General features: G+C 41.7%; 1 protein-coding gene and 1 pseudogene across 3 annotated transcripts in view; one reads left to right on the top strand and one right to left on the bottom strand.

Moving 5' to 3' along the window:
* The first annotated feature begins 394 nt into the window (after nt 1-394).
* On the top strand, nt 395-2,067 carry LOC133137622 (uncharacterized; annotated as a pseudogene).
* A 2,488-nt stretch (nt 2,068-4,555) lies between these two features.
* Nucleotides 4,556-15,768, bottom strand: part of LOC133127453 (interferon-inducible GTPase 5-like) — a 48,801-nt gene continuing 37,588 nt past the window's right edge. For 2 of the 3 annotated variants that reach the window (XM_061240371.1, XM_061240386.1), the window contains exons 2-3: nt 6,945-7,513; nt 4,556-6,756 (exon numbers count right to left, since the gene is read on the bottom strand). In XM_061240371.1, coding sequence (XP_061096355.1) covers nt 6,131-6,756; nt 6,945-7,506 — 1,188 coding nt within the window. In that variant the 5' untranslated portion in view covers nt 7,507-7,513 and the 3' untranslated portion in view covers nt 4,556-6,130. Of the gene's footprint in view, nt 6,757-6,944; nt 7,514-12,689; nt 12,829-15,768 lie in introns of those variants that run through there. The other variant, XM_061240378.1, reaches the window with a different exon arrangement.

Genomic DNA, 15,768 nt, shown 5'->3' with positions numbered 1-15,768 from the left:
GAAACAGGGCAGTTTTAGATCCCCTTTCCATTGAATATTTAAGGCCCGCTGTAAGTAAGTTAATGGGGGCGGTGCAATAGATTTCTTTCAGTCTGATTGCTGCATATTAGTGCTCATTGAACAAAAGTACTGGACAGTGTACTAGGTCAGGCACGAAGTTGGCAAAAGCGAGCTGCCTATCGATATTGCGAGGCTCAGTATGTAGGCCATGTTTGTAAATTGTCTATGCAGGTTAATTACCTTAGGGGGCAGGGATGGCGCATAACCGTCAATGATGCGGAATAACAATAATAATGAAAAAATGAAAAGTGAAAAAATAGCGACTTGCACCGAAAAGCATGATGGTTGGGATTGGTTATATTAATTATGATTGCAGCAAGGCAACCATAGACAGATGGTCTATGAAGGCAACTGGGTGTCATCAAAATCGCACTGTGATGACGTCGTTAAAAACATACGTGAAAACGAATTTAAAGCTTTATTACTTGCACAGCTTCAATTTAAACCAGCCAAATCAAGATCCATGGTGCTGAAGAAAGGGAGGGTGGAGGACAAGGTCCGATTTAACATCTCAGGCAAAGCCATCCGTACCATCACAGAGAAGCCAGTCAAGAGCTTGGGCAAGATTTTTGACAGCTCTCTGAGAGACACATCATCAATTCAGTCCACCTGCACTGAGTTGGATGGCTGGCTGAAAACCGTGGACAAGTCAGGCCTTCCTGGGAAGTTTAAAGCCTGGGTGTACCAGCACGGCATTCTCCCCAGGATCCTGTGGCCCCTCCTTGTCTATGCCTTCCCAATCTCAGCGGTCGAGACCCTGGAGAGGAAGGTCGGCAAACACCTCCGAAGATGGCTTGGGTTATCAAAGAGCCTGAGCAGCATCGCTCTCTATGGGCGCAACAACAAGCTACAGCTGCCCTTTAAATCCTTGGAGGAGGAATTCAAGGTGACGAGAGCCAGAGAAGTGGTGCAGTACAGGGACTCGAGTGACCCAAAGGTGGCCAACGCTGGGATCCAAGTGAGGACTGGCAGGAAGTGGAGAGCAGAGGATGCTGTCCACGAGCAGAGGCCAGGCTACGTCACAGGAACCTTGTGGGAGTGGTCACACGGGGCCGAGCTGGGCTAGGGTCCTTCCCAACTCCTCAATTGAACACCAGGGGAAAGGAGAGGCGGTGCCTTGTCCAGGAGGAGGTGAGAGCAGCAGAGGACGAGACAAGATCCTGCAGGGCAGTGGGGATGAAACAACAGGGAGCTTGGACAAGATGGGAGAATGAGATGGAGAGGAAAGTGACCTGGACTGAGCTCTGGAGAGCTGAGCCTCAACGCATCGAATTCCTCATCCAGGCAGTCTACGACATGCTTCCAAGCCCGTCAAACCTGCACACATGGGGCTTAGCAGAGACATCAGCATGCCCCTTGTGTTCCAAGCGAGGAACCCTAGAACACATCCTCAGCTGCTGTACCAGGGCACTTGGAGATGGAAGGTACCTTTGGAGGCATGACCAAGTCCTTAAGACCATTGCTGAAGCCATCAGCGCTGGACTTCTGTGGGCAAAGCAGTTCCGACCCTCAAAGAGAACCATCGCCTTTGTCAGAGTTGGGGAGCAGGCAACCCCTGCCAGAAGAACATCTGCTGGCATCCTGACCTCGGCAAGAGACTGGCAGCTGCTGGTGGACCTCGAATGACAGCTGAAGTTCCCCAGCCACATTGCTGCTACCACCCTGCGGCCAGACATTGTCCTCGTGTCTGAGTCCACCAAGCAAGCGGTGATGCTGGAGCTGACGGTCCCATGGGAAGATCGCTTGGAAGAAGCCTTTGAGAGGAAACTCTCCAAGTATGCGGGACTGGTCAGTGATTGTCAGCAGGCTGGGTGGAGAGCAAGGTGTCTTCCGGTGGAGGTCGGATGCAGGGGTTTCGCAGCCCGTTCTTTAGCCAGAGCCTTCAGTAGCTTAGGCATCGTGGGAGAGAGGAAGAGGAGAGCCATCCGCAGTACCACCGATGCGGCAGAGAGAGCCTCAAGATGACTGTGGCTCAAAAGAGGAGAGCCATGGAGTTATGGTAGCTAGCCATCTGGACACAAGCCGGGGTCTGATCAGCCCCGGTTGGGTCACCTGGAGGAGGGTGTATGATGTTGAAAGACCCGAAACACCCGATGATTCCAGGAACATCACTGAAGATGTGTCCAGAGGCATCAGTAGATGTATGTACACAGTAAAACTTTCGAACTTTCCATACTAACCGACTTTTGCGTAGCTCCGTGAAATTGGCAAATGTTGCTGGCCACAATTGGAGACTTCCGGTTCGCATTTATCAAAATAAAAGTTCAGTGAATACAATTATTTATGAACTGTAATTTTCTCATTTCTCTTTTTAAAATGAATACAGTTGGATATAATTTTGATGTATTTGCAGAGAATATAAAACTGTCCACTAATTTCTCTAAAAAAGTGTGCCACCAGTTGTTGCCGCATTTCACGTGTGGCAAAAACATGCATTGTTATACACTATCAGTTCACAACCAGTTGATTTGCAAAACTAATTACTAAAAAACTATACATTGTTACCAATTAAAAGTGGGTATACGTTTAAGCCATATACCCATATCTTTAATGTTGTACAATCTTTTCTGTGAAATCATGTTCCTAGCAATTGTTGCTGTGTTTCCAGTGTGGTATGGGCATGCAATGCCATTGACTGTCAGTTGCCAACCAGCTCATTTGCAAAGCTCATAACTCCATCCATCCATCCATCCATTATCTGCACCCGCTTATCCTGAACAGGGTCGCAGGGGGGCTGGAGCCTATCCGAAAGGCAGGAATACACCCTGGACAGGTCGCCAGTCCATCGCAGGGCACACACACCATTCACTCACACACTCATACCTACGGGCAATTTAGACTCTCCAATCAGCCTAATTTGCATGTCTTTGGACTGTGGGAGGAAACCGGAGTACCCGGAGGAAACCCACGCAGACACGGGGAGAACATGCAAACTCCACACAGAGAGGCCCCGGCCGACGGGGATTCGAACCCAGGACCTCCTTGCTGTGAGGCGACAGTGCTACCCACTGCACCATCCGTGCCGCCCCAGCTCATAACTCAAAACCTGTAGATTGTCACTAAATGAAAGGGATATACCTTTACTCTAGAGAACCATATCTTTATTATTCTACAGTAATTTCCGTGAAATCATGTTCCCAGCAATTGTTGCTGTGTTTCCAGTGTGGTATGGGCATGCGATGCTATTGACTGTCAGTTGCCACCCAGCTCATTTGCATGGCTGATAACTCAAAAACTATCAATTGTTACCAAATGAAAGGGGGTACACATTTACTAGCTGAACTCATATCTTTAAGATTGTATAGTATTTTTGGTGGAATCATGTTCACAGCAATTGCTAATATGGGTCTGTAGAGTAAATGTATACCCGCTTTCATTAGGTAAGAACATGATGTTTTCTAACAATGTTTTAACGCAAAAATATTAGCTATTGTACCTTTACAATTTACGGTTTTATCTGTATAACCTCTATATTTTTTAAGATGCCATTGCTTTAGCGACAACAGTTCCTTCTTTTGTAACATGTGGGTGGCAAATGAGAATAAAACATTTTTTTGCTGACATTATTTGTTCAAATACTAAAATTGGAATAATCTATGATGGCTCCCTAGTCAGAATAATGACACAGGTTTCTCCTGATGGTGTTGCTCCCAAACAATGCTGTAGCTTATCATATCTGCAATTTGTGATACATTTTTATAAATGTAGTCAAATAGTTTTTACTCATGACCGAGACAAGGATGCAGCTGCAGTTTGTGGTTTTTAGGCCTCTGCTGATGTTTTCTTCCCCATATTTCTGTGGTGTGCCATGTCCCTGTCTCGCTGCCAGCACTCTTGCACCATCCTCACTGAGAACTGGTGAGTGTACCCGCATACCGGCCCACCTCAGTGAAACCCATTTTCACAGATGCTAAAATGCTTTGTGTGTAATGACAGTAGAGTGAAATTTGTTATTTTTCCCAAATGTTAAGGTTTTTGGATTTGAGACAAAAATGTTTATGTAAAATATTTAAATATTTAACCATATTCATCTCATATTCATCTTTTTATCTGAAATGTAAATGCTTTCAGTCGGCTATATTGCAAATATAACTAATATACCTTTGTAGTGTCCTAATATCACCCCTTGTTGATACCCTTTGTCTTGTTTTAGACAACTGGGTAGCTGCATTGGGGGTTAGCTGAATTGTTATGGGACATACAGAGCGTTTAATTCTTTAAATTCAGTTCCTGACTTGACTGAATTGAAGACAGAATTGACCACAGCCCTGCTTGTTCTTGTATGTTTGGGATCCGGGCAGGTTCCACTGTGCGTCTCAGATCTGGGATGGAGTGAAGAAGACCTTGGCTCTGAGTACAGACAGCCACTTTCCTAGTGTCCACACAAGCCTCTGCACCCAACAGTGGATCACCATGGAAACGGGAAACCATGAGGAAACACCAGAGACGTATTCGACTCACGGAACGGAGCAAGGAAGAGGGAACCAGATTTAGGCTTGTTTTCCACAAACTTTACTCACTCTTATCTTTTCAGAAAGTTAGAATACAGAAAAAAAGGTCAAACTCAAGTTCATAACAAATGAAAATGGGCAGAGATAGACAGAATTCATAGATAAATATAAAGCCATAGGTAGATTATTTTGGTTACAGATTGAGTTACTTGGGAGATTCATTCATTTTATTTAAAAGAAATATACCAGAATAAATGAATGTCCCATAATACCAAAAGACCAGGGGCCTCATTTATAAACGTTGCGTATGCATAAAAGAATGCGTAGCCACTTTCTAAGCAAACTTTGGCATTTATAAAAAACGAACTCGACGGGAAAATGTGCGGTCCTCCACGGAAACTCTGACCCATGCGTACGCACATTAACTGGAGAAATGAGAAACTGCGACTCCGATGGCAATGGGATGAAACGCGAGAAATGGTGTGAAATTGATACCACTGTGTAAAATAACTCGAAATATTACCTCTCACGTATCATATATGAAGAGTTAATTTGCAAAAACGGATAAAAGCCTCTCTTACAACGAATAAACAAACAGCTGTTTGATTGATGCTCCCTGGAGTGCCCAAAAAATATGATTTAGGATGAGAAATATAAACGGTGATGTTGCTGTAAAATAATCCCTCAAATATGTAGACGAATTGTTAAACAATACTTCATGTTATTAAATATATTCTCATAAATAATATGGTGAACAGTCGGACAAATTACGCTGCACTGATGCCGTTTACAATGCGTCAATCGGGCAGATACGAGTGCATAGTTTCATATATTGTTATCATATTCATATATTATGTTTTATAATGTGTTTATTATTATGGATTTTTATTCGTTTTATCTCTTAATTTTGTAACTGTGTTTTCAATGGTGCTGGACAAATAACGTGTATTATTATCATTATTATTATTATTATTATTATTATTATTATTATTATTATTATTATTATCATCGTCATCATCACATTCGTTGCGCAGAACTGTTCGTCATTTACAATCAATCAGGATAATTCCCACACCTGTAGCTTTTCAGAGGCAATCAAATGGCTGAAATCCCTTTTCTTGGCCTTCTTTTCAGTGTTTGCCATTGTCGTCTTCGTGAAATGCATATTCATTAGGGGTGTTTCACTGCCTATTTATAGGCAACTGTGGGCGGGACATGAAGCTGGCAAAGGTGCGCCACATTTAGAGTTGATTGTGATTTATGAAGGAAAACTGGCATGGGACGTGCGTGTGCACTGTTATAAATCAGAATATTTTTGTGTGTACGCACGTCCTGGGTTTCATGCGTACGCAACCTGAATCCACAGTTTTATAAATGAGGCCCCAGAACATGGATACATTTCATGAGATGTAGATCATTTTAATTTTGTAAAATAAACAATCCTGCTATTTGTCCATGGTGTCTCATTACAAAGATTGCTTGGCAACTGTTTGCTTTTTCAATACAAACAGTACTACATATTGCTCAAAAATATACAACCTAATTTCTATGAGAACATCTTCATCAAGATCAAAAGCACTAGTCCAGAAAGGCACTTGAACTGCAGAGAAGTAGTTTCTTCACACCTCTGTCTGCAAAGCTCTCATCAGGACGTTTTGTGCATCCTCTGCCAGCTCATTCAAGCAGCTTGTCAGCATCATGTGGGTGGTGGCGAACGAGATTCCCGCGGCCGCCATGGAGCCGAACACCGGGATTGTGCTGGCCCAGTACTCCAGCAACATTAACCCAGCTCCGGCAAATTTGGTGAACAACTTGATGACCACATCGCCCGATATCTCCTTGTTGAGGGGGGATGTGAGGACCGCTTTCAGTTCCTCCAGAGGCACGTTTGTTTTGTCAGAGAGGTTTTTCAGGGATTCATCATCCAGGCCAAAAGCCTGGTAATAACTGCTGAGCTCTTTGACCAGGATGCCAACATCCACCACCACAGACAGACCTGGGATGGGTATGGCTGCCACGGTGCCTGACAGCAGGGACACCTTCCATATGTTGGCCTGCAGGGCCTCTTTTTTCTTCTTGTTGATGTCCAGGGTGATGTTGGGCAGTGACAGAAGGAGGACCCGCTGCTTGTGCTTGGGCAGCTCTTTCTCCATCGTCTCCTCCAGCTTTGGGAAGTCGTAGAGCCGCAGGTCAAAGCTGGAGATAAGGAAGACCGTGGGAGATGCCACCCCATTTTCCAGGAGGCCTTATGAAATAGAAAATAGAGTACTGTTACAAAACAAACAAATGGAATACAGATGTCAATGTTCAGCTGTTGCAATCTTCTTACTGTGTAATACCATCCCAAAAAAATATAACTAACTACTATCTAAATGTTCCCAATGGAAAAGTTGTAGAAGAGGACGCACAAAACATCTCACGTTGACCCGTTACCTTTCATGCAGTCTTCCCGAATTATACTGAGGGTTTTGTCCTCGTCAAAGTCCTTCTTCCTTTTCTCTGCATGTATGCTGTTGTCAATCTTTGAGCGAACAAAGTAGAACCTCTTCTTCATGCGTTGGATCTCTGTGGCCAGCAGCACATTGTTGACTTTGAAACGTTCTGAGATGATGATGATGAAGAAATCATAGCGTTTGAATTCTACTTTTTCAAGGTACTCGTCTGCTTTGAAATTGGGTGTCCCAATCCCGGGAAGGTCCCACACTTTGACTTTGGGATATTTAGGGTGGGGGTACACGGTTGGCTCCATGGTGGTCTCAACCACGCCGGTTTCAGCTGCGCACTCGTCTTCATCCCCCAGACCCCGGAATGCATTGACAAAGGTGGACTTGCCAGAGCCACACTCTCCTGTGATGGCAATATTTAGTTCCACACGGTCAATCTGCTCAAAGTAGTCCTGGATCTTAGCCACGGCTGAAGTCAAGGTCTGGTTTTCCAGTGCATCCCTGATCTCCCTCACCTCATCCTCATCAATAATGGCATAATCGTCAGCCATGGTCAAGCTATTGAGAAAACATAGAAACAAATACCATCACATTTGTACACATAGTATTTTTTTCTTGATGCCACGATTTTTTATTATGAAACAATTTGTATGTGGCTGAATTGCACACTCTTTTATTTACGCTATTTTAATACACTTTGGTTTCACCTAGGAGAAATAACAGTACCTTTTCTTAATATAGTGGGCTCCAGAACTAATGGCACCCTAAATAAAAATTAAGAAAAAAGGCTGCATAAAAACAACACAAAGAATAAATTATCATGTCGTGAAAAAATATTTGCCCCCTTCCTGATTTCCTCTGTGATTGCATATTTGTCACCATGGTTTCAGATATTTAGCCAAAATTTAATATTAAACAATGGGAACCTGAGTAAACAAAAACAAAAACACATTTACTATTTAATTAATTTAACGACAAAAGACACCCATATCACCCCTGTGAAAAACTAATTTCCCCCTTAATCTTAATAACTGGTTGCACCACCCTAAGCAGCAATAGCTGCAATCATATGCTTCCTTTAATATGATATAAATAATTAATTCGGACAAATTCATAGATCAAAGAAAAATCCAGAAGAGATGGGGGAAAAAAAGTTGTTGAAATATCAGTTTGGAAAAGGTCACAAAGCTATTTCTAAGGCTCTAGGCCACCGAAGCACAGTAGTACCAAATGGAGAACACTTGGAACAGTGGTAAATCTTCCAAGGAATGACCAGCCTGCCAAAATGAGTGATAACTCATCCAGGTAGTCACAAATGATCCAAGAACACCCAAAGACCTGCAGGCCTGTCTAGCCTCAGCTAATATTATTATTCATGACTATACTATAAAGAAAAGAGACTGGGCAAAGGGATTCATGAGAGACTAGCCAGGTGGGAAGCACAACCTACCAAGAGAGGCATCAATTCTCATCTCACTATTGCACAAAAAGCCCCTGGATGATCCCAAAGCATTTTGGGATAATGTTCTATGGACAGACAAGTCAAAGGTGGAACTTTTTGAATGATACGTGTTGTTTGGTGTAAAGCTAATACAGCATTTCACAGTAAGAAAATCATGGCAAAAGTAAAAAATGGTGAAGGTACTGTGATGGTGTGTGGATGTTTTGCTGCCTCAGGATCTGGACAACGTGCCCTTAATGATCTGAAACCATTCAGTATGACAAATATGCGATAAAAGAGGAAATCAGAAAAGAGGCAAATACTTTTTCATGGCACTGTATACAGTGGGAACAATAATTATTTGATCCCTTGCTGATTTTGTAGTTTTGCCCACTTACAAAGAATGGAATTCACATTTTAACATTGAGAGACATATCACAAAATAATCCACAATAACAACATCATATAAATTTTATAAATTGAATATCATATTTTCACATGAAATAAGTATTTGATCCATAGAACAATAGGACTTAATACTTGGTGGAGAAACCTTTGTTGGCAAGTACAGAGGTCAGACGTTTGTTGTAGTTTTTCACCAGGTTTGCACAAATCTTGGGAGGGATTTTGGTCCACTCCTCTTTGCAGATCCTCTCCAAATCCTTAAGGTTCCGAGGCTGTCGCTTGGCAACTCAAAGCTTCAGCTCCCTCCACAGATTTTCGACGGGATTTAGGTCTGGAGACTGGCTAGGCCACTCCAGGACCTTAATATGCTTCTTTTTGAGCCACTCCTTTGTTGCCTTGGCCGTATGTTTCGGGTCATTGTCATGTTGTAAGACCCATCCACGACCCATTTTCAGTGCTCTCACTGAGGGAAGGAGGTTGTTGCCCAAAATGTCCTGGTACATGGCCCCATTCATCCTCCCCTCGGGGTTGCACTCAGCTTTTCTCTTCCTCCAAACACGGCGAGTCGAGTTGATGCCAAAAAGCTCTATTTTGGTCTCATCTGACCACATCACCTTCTCCCAAGCCTCCTCTGGATCATCCAGGTGTTCTTTGGCAAACTTCAGACGGGCCTGTACATGTGCGTTCTTCAGCAGAGGAACCTTGTGCGTGCAGCAGGATTTTAATCCTTTACGGTGTAGTGTGTTACTCATGGTTCTCTTCGTGACTGTGGCCCCAACTGCCTTCAGGTCATTAACAATGTGTAGTACTGGGCTGATCCCTGACCTTTCTCATGATCATTGATATCCCACGAGGCGAGATCTTGCGTGGAGCACTAGACCGAGGGAGATTAGCGGTGACTTTGTGTTTCTTCCATTTTCTAATAATTGCTCCAACAGTTGTTAACTTCTCACCAAGCTGTTTGCTTATTTTCTTGTAGCCCATCCCAGCCTTTTGTCCCTGATGTCCTTAGACAGCTCCTTTGTCTTGGCCATGGTGGAAACGTTGGAATCTGATTGTGTCATGGTGTAGTGACCGATTGGGGCCACCAGGGGGCAGGGGGCTCATTGCCTTCACCTGGTCCTCATTAGTGCCAGGGAAGCGTTCCCCCTGAGAGTATTTAAGGGCAGTGCTGACATTCGATCAACGCTTTGGTGTCCACTATTCGCTCTGGTACAAAGCTGGTATGCACAAGGTAGACTCAGAGCTGGTTGAGTCAGCTACGACTCAAGGTTTTATTTTCAAAAAAAGACGTTAAAGTCTTTTGCTAGGTTGTACTTTTATTTTATCCCCAGTCCGGGGATTTCAGTGCTCTACTTACGCACTTATTTTGGTTGGGTAGTCGCCCTGTTTTTAAGGGTCGTTTTATTTTCTCATAGCCGTTTTTTTTGGGCTTTATCTTCTGATTCGTATGGAGTTTTCATCCGTGATATTTTCTGTTCCTCCCTCTGTTCCGGGAGTATTCCCCATTTGTATTTGTACATCCCAGTTTCTTTCTCTTCTGGGATTTTGTGGATAGGGGTTTACCTTTAGTCGCATCTTGCTCTCCGCCCATCCTCAACATTACAGATTGATTGTGTGGACAGGTGTCTTTTATACAGCTACATAACGATGTAACGAGTTGACACAAGTGTTTTGGGTAATGAGTTGAGATTAGGAGTGCTTCTTTTTGGAAAACTAACTGGTCTGTGGGAGCCACAATTATTGCTGATTGGTAGGGGATCAAATACTTATTTCATGCAAAAATACGATAATACATTTCTAAAATTTATATGATGTTATTGTGGATTATTTTGTGACATTCTGTCTCTCAATGTTAAAATGTACCTATGATTAAAATTCTACACAGTTCCATTCTTTGTAAGTGGGCAAACCTACAAAATCAGCAAGGGATCAAATAATTATTGCTCCCACTGTATGTTCTGTTCAAACTTATGGGAAAATCATATACTTTTATTTCAATACATTTACTCTCACGTTTCAATGTTTTTATTAAGTAATCTCATTTTTTTAAATGAAAACAATAAACAGATTACTGGCACCCCTAACAATTATTGTAAATAAAATCAACAAAATGAAATTGATAATACAATTTTACTTCATTTAGTTAATCTCTGTCTGATGGAACTGCAATGCTCTCCAGAATTGTTGGCACCCTTGATAAATATTCACAAAAAACACTGTAAAATAAAAAAATTGTTAATAACATAAGTTTTATTTTCCAACATGTGTAAAGCACTGTGCAGTATTAATCATTCAATGGATTCAAACAAATGAAACTTTTTTTTTTTTAACCCCAGTTATTGACACCCCTGGTTTAATACTGCGAACGCCCCTGGAAAACATCTGTGAGTCTTTTCCGATAATTTTAGAGAACACAGGGACTTTTGACCATTCCTCCATGCAGAACTTTTCAGAATCATCGATATTCTTGGGATACCCCCCTCTTCAGTTCAGACTGCAGGTTTTTCATGGGATTTAAGTCTTGAAACTGAGATGGCCACTGCAGAACATGGTCATTGTTTTTACTTGATCATTTCTATGTGAATTCTGATGTATGTTTGGAATCATTGTCCTGCTGGACAATCAGCTGATGACCAAGTCTCAAATTCCTGGCAGAGGCAACCAAATTTTCTGCCAAGGGTTCCTGATACTTTGTTGAAAATCTGTTATGTGTTACACTCAGGTTAATGACACGTGTTTTGGAGTGTTCGCCCCTCTCGCCTGAGAGCTTTGCGAATCTCCGTTAGCCCAGGGCTCTATGTGGGGGACCCTCGGCGCTGCTCGTGTATCTCGTGTAAATGTGTTTTTGTTAGTGCGTTGAGTTCACCCAGTAGTTGACGCATTCGTAAGTCTCCTGTTTAGTCAGATGGGCCGAGCTGAGCGTCTGGTGAAACTCTGAGGTTGTTGGCTTTCCCTTTCCCTTAAAGCCAAGTTGTGTACATGGTCGTGGGCGGATCGTTCCTCTCCAATTGAGAGCTTTGCGAAATTGCTTAAACTCGGGAGTCCGAAATAGAATCTAGCCGCCGTGCATGTACACGTCCTACCCCCTTATTAGGATTCCTCCTGCACCAGTGGAACTAGGGGGTTTATTTGTTTAATGTATCTCCTTTTTGAAAGTAACCCTGCGTCGTCAGGTGAATTAAATTGTAAATATTGTCGGTTATTATATTATATCATACTATATTGGGTTTTGGTAGATTTTCCAGCAGGACAATCACTCCAAACATACATCAAAATCCAAACATAAATGGTTAAGTGAAAACAACATGTGTTCTGCAATGGCCACCTCGGTGCCCAGGCTTAAATCCCGTCAAAAACCTGTGGTCTGAATTGGAGAGGGGGGTCCATAAGCAGTAACCCAAAGATATAAATGATTCTGAAAGGTTCTGCATTGAGGAATGGTAAAAAAAATCCTTCAGAATGTGTTCTCTAACCTTATCACAGATTATAGGAAAATACTCATCGTTGTAATCTTTGCCAGGGTTGTTTGCACAAAGTATTTAACCAGGGGTGCCAATAATTTTCGGGCATTTTTTTAAATGTAAGACTTTACACATGTTGGAACTGTTGGCACACTACTTTACCCATGTTGGAAAATAAAGCGTACGTCCATAACTGCATATTTATCAAGGGTGCTAATAATTTTGGAGCCCACTGTACATACACTGATTTCATCAAATGTACGTATTCGTTAAGTTAAAACAATTCGCTTACGGTAAATTAACATTGCAGGACAAGCTAAATTGACAAGAGGTTAATTTATCTGAAATAGATCCTGTTTATGGTTGCCTAAATTTCTGCGAAGAAGCGGTAACTTCACATTTTGTAATTCTTTGATAAACTTACCTAATGCTGCTCTTCTGCCGATTTAATTTCACGGTATACGCACTTTAGCTCATGTTTCCGTCTTTTATGTTCTATATCGCATAGCAAGGGTGACGAGGAGAAACGGCTGAAGCTTTCAGCTCCGAGAAGTTGGCAAATGTTGCTGGCCACAATTGGAGACTTGCGGTTCGCATTCATCAAAATAAAAGTTCGGTGAATAAAATTCAATTTTGTCAATTTTAATTGTTCAATTAATACAGTTGGACATGATTGTAATGTATTTGCAGAGAATATAAAATTGTGCACAAATTTCAATAAAAACTGTTTGCCGTCTGTTGTTGCTGTCTGTCAGGTGTGATATGGGCATGCATTGCCATAAACTGTCACAATTCACAAGCAGCTCATTTGCATCGCTGATAAATCAAAAACTATTAATTGTTTCAAAATGAAAGGGGGTATACATTTGTTAGCTGGACCCATATCTTTAATATTCTACAGTCATTTGTGTGAAATCATATTCCCAGCAATTGTTGCTGTGTTTCCAGTGTGGGGTGGCCATACGTTGCTATTGACTGTCAATTCACAAGCAGCTCATTTGCATAGCTCATAACTCAAAAACTATTAATTGTTTCAAAATGAAAGGGGGTATACATTTGTTAGCTGGACCCATATCTTTAATATTCTACAGTCCTTTCTGTGAAATGCTGTTCCCAGCAATTGTTTCTGTGTGTCAGGTGCAGGGTGGGCATTCATTGCTATAGACTGTCAATTCACAAGCTGCTCATTATAGACCTATATACCCAGGGATAAACCCAAACCATGCAACTTTACAATGAAATTAAAGTCAAATCAACTTTATTTGTGTTGCACATTTCACGCTATATTTGTCAGTACATGCTTTAGAGCAGTGCTTCTCAACCAGGAACAGATTTTATTAATTAAGGGCATTTTTGGTGGTAAGATTGGTTCAGTTATTAAATTAGTTGTTTCCGTTTCTGGATACAACAAAAACCTTCTGGCAAGACTAGAGTTGAGAAACACAGCTTTAGAGTAAGCCCCAGAATTTTCCCCCACAAAAGCATGCCTAGGGCAACAGTGGCAAGGAAAAACTTCCAAGGTGGAGAAGGAAGAAACCTTGGGAGGAACCAGACTTAAGGGGGGCGGGCATCCTCCTCTGGCCGGCTTAGGGGTGACAATGATGGTCAGATCAGACAATTAACAATTCATTCTGAACAATGTGTTTGAGTGATGGGTGTTGAATGTGTGTGAGATTGACAGGGTGCAGATGAAGGAGGTGTTGAATGTGTGGGAGATTGGCAGGGTGCAGATGAAGGAGGTGTTGAATGTGTGTGAGATTGGCAGGGTGCAGATGAAGGAGGTGTTGAATGTGTGGGAGATTGGCAGGGTGCAGATGAAGGAGGTGTTGAATGTGTGTGAGATTGGCAGGGTGCAGATGAAGGAGGTGTTGAATGTGTGTGAGATTGGCAGGGTGCAGATGAAGGAGGTGTTGAATGTGTGTGAGATTGGCAGGGTGCAGATGAAGGAGGTGTTGAATGTGTGTGAGATTGGCAGGGTGCAGATGACGGAGGTGGTGGTCCCGGGGCAGTATGTGGAGGGTGTCTCAGCGCTGCAGCATAATTGTGATGACGACAAGGGGGAAAAAAACGACAATATGGCAGTGGGAAGTAAGTAGGGACACAGATGGGACTTGTAGGAAACAAACCGAGGCCTTAATTGTAAGGAGGATTTACTGTTGGGCTAATTCTAATGAGTATTTAATTTTACGTTAAGTCATCTAGGACAACCTTTCGCATTTTACTTGGACTGCAATTTAACTGATTACTATCAGGTATTATACTTTTTGAAAACAGACAAACGTAAAGTCCACAGCTGCTCCCATCTAACTGACCTGGAAAGGAAGGACATTGGTGAGCATATTCAAAAACGAAATTTACTGGATGTAGTTTTCCTGTAATGCCAAAATACTGTAAAGATAAATAGAGTGAGAGACGGTCAAGAACTGCTCATAAAAATGAGTTGTGGTGCTTCAGTGTATCCATTAATATTGCTTTTAAAAATATGTTTCCCTCTAATATCCTGCAATGTTCCATTGTAATATGAATCATGGTCCAATGTAACGAATCTAAATTCACTGGAATAAGGACAAATTTAAATCTCCACCAATTTCTTTTTAAATTTGGTAAATTTGGCAAGACCTCAATTGTCTCGCAGTACAAACTATACAGTTCCTGGCCAACAAATGTAGAGGGGACTGCAAGAATTATTTTTTCGGGTACTGTTCTGATTAAAAATGACAGGTATGTGTCTATAATGGAATCATTTAGCCAATTGTTTCCTTTCAGAATCGCTAGATCATGCGATTCTAAGTTAATGGGTACATTTATTTTTGAGCTAATACATGTATCTTGATTAGGAGATTTGGACATGCATCGAGCAGAACACGAGTGAGCAACTTCTACTTTACAATGCTCTACTTGCTCTTTTGAAGATATGCAGTCAAATACGCATATTATGAATTTAGACTTTAGAATTATTTTTTGTATTAAATCAAAAGTGTACTCCGTTTTTTCAAAAAACCCACAGTGTCGTTTCCAGGTATTGTCATTTTTAAATATAATTACGTGTGGGTAATATTATAATCCAATTAGTACAGCTACCAATGTATATATTTGCACTCTAAATACAGATCTAAGGCTAACATTTTGATGTACCTCAAGTGGTACTGGATTACATGCCACGATAAGCGTTTTTGGAAGATAAACAATTGCTCTGTGTCGGTCAAAATTATTGTTTTTTTAATTTCCGCAGTTACACAAGTACGTTTGACATCCAGATTCGGAATCTAACGCAATTTTTATATTATCTTGTGTTAAATCGGTCGAATTTATTATGAGAAAATCTTTGTTTATTTATTTGCACTTGTCCAAATTTACAGGTTGTAGTGAATATTAATTTTGTGTACAGCAAATCCTCTGCAAGGAAACGTGAACACATTGATGTTCTAACAAACAAGTGGATGACTGAAGTAATTTTGAAAATGAAGCCATAGCAGGGTGCCTCCCACAAGTTGCATCATACG

Source organism: Conger conger, chromosome 1 (genome assembly GCF_963514075.1).
Source record: "Conger conger chromosome 1, fConCon1.1, whole genome shotgun sequence".
Lineage (NCBI taxonomy): Eukaryota > Metazoa > Chordata > Actinopteri > Anguilliformes > Congridae > Conger > Conger conger.
Note: the sequence above shows the minus strand (reverse complement) of the source record. Positions and strands in the feature narration are given on the sequence as shown.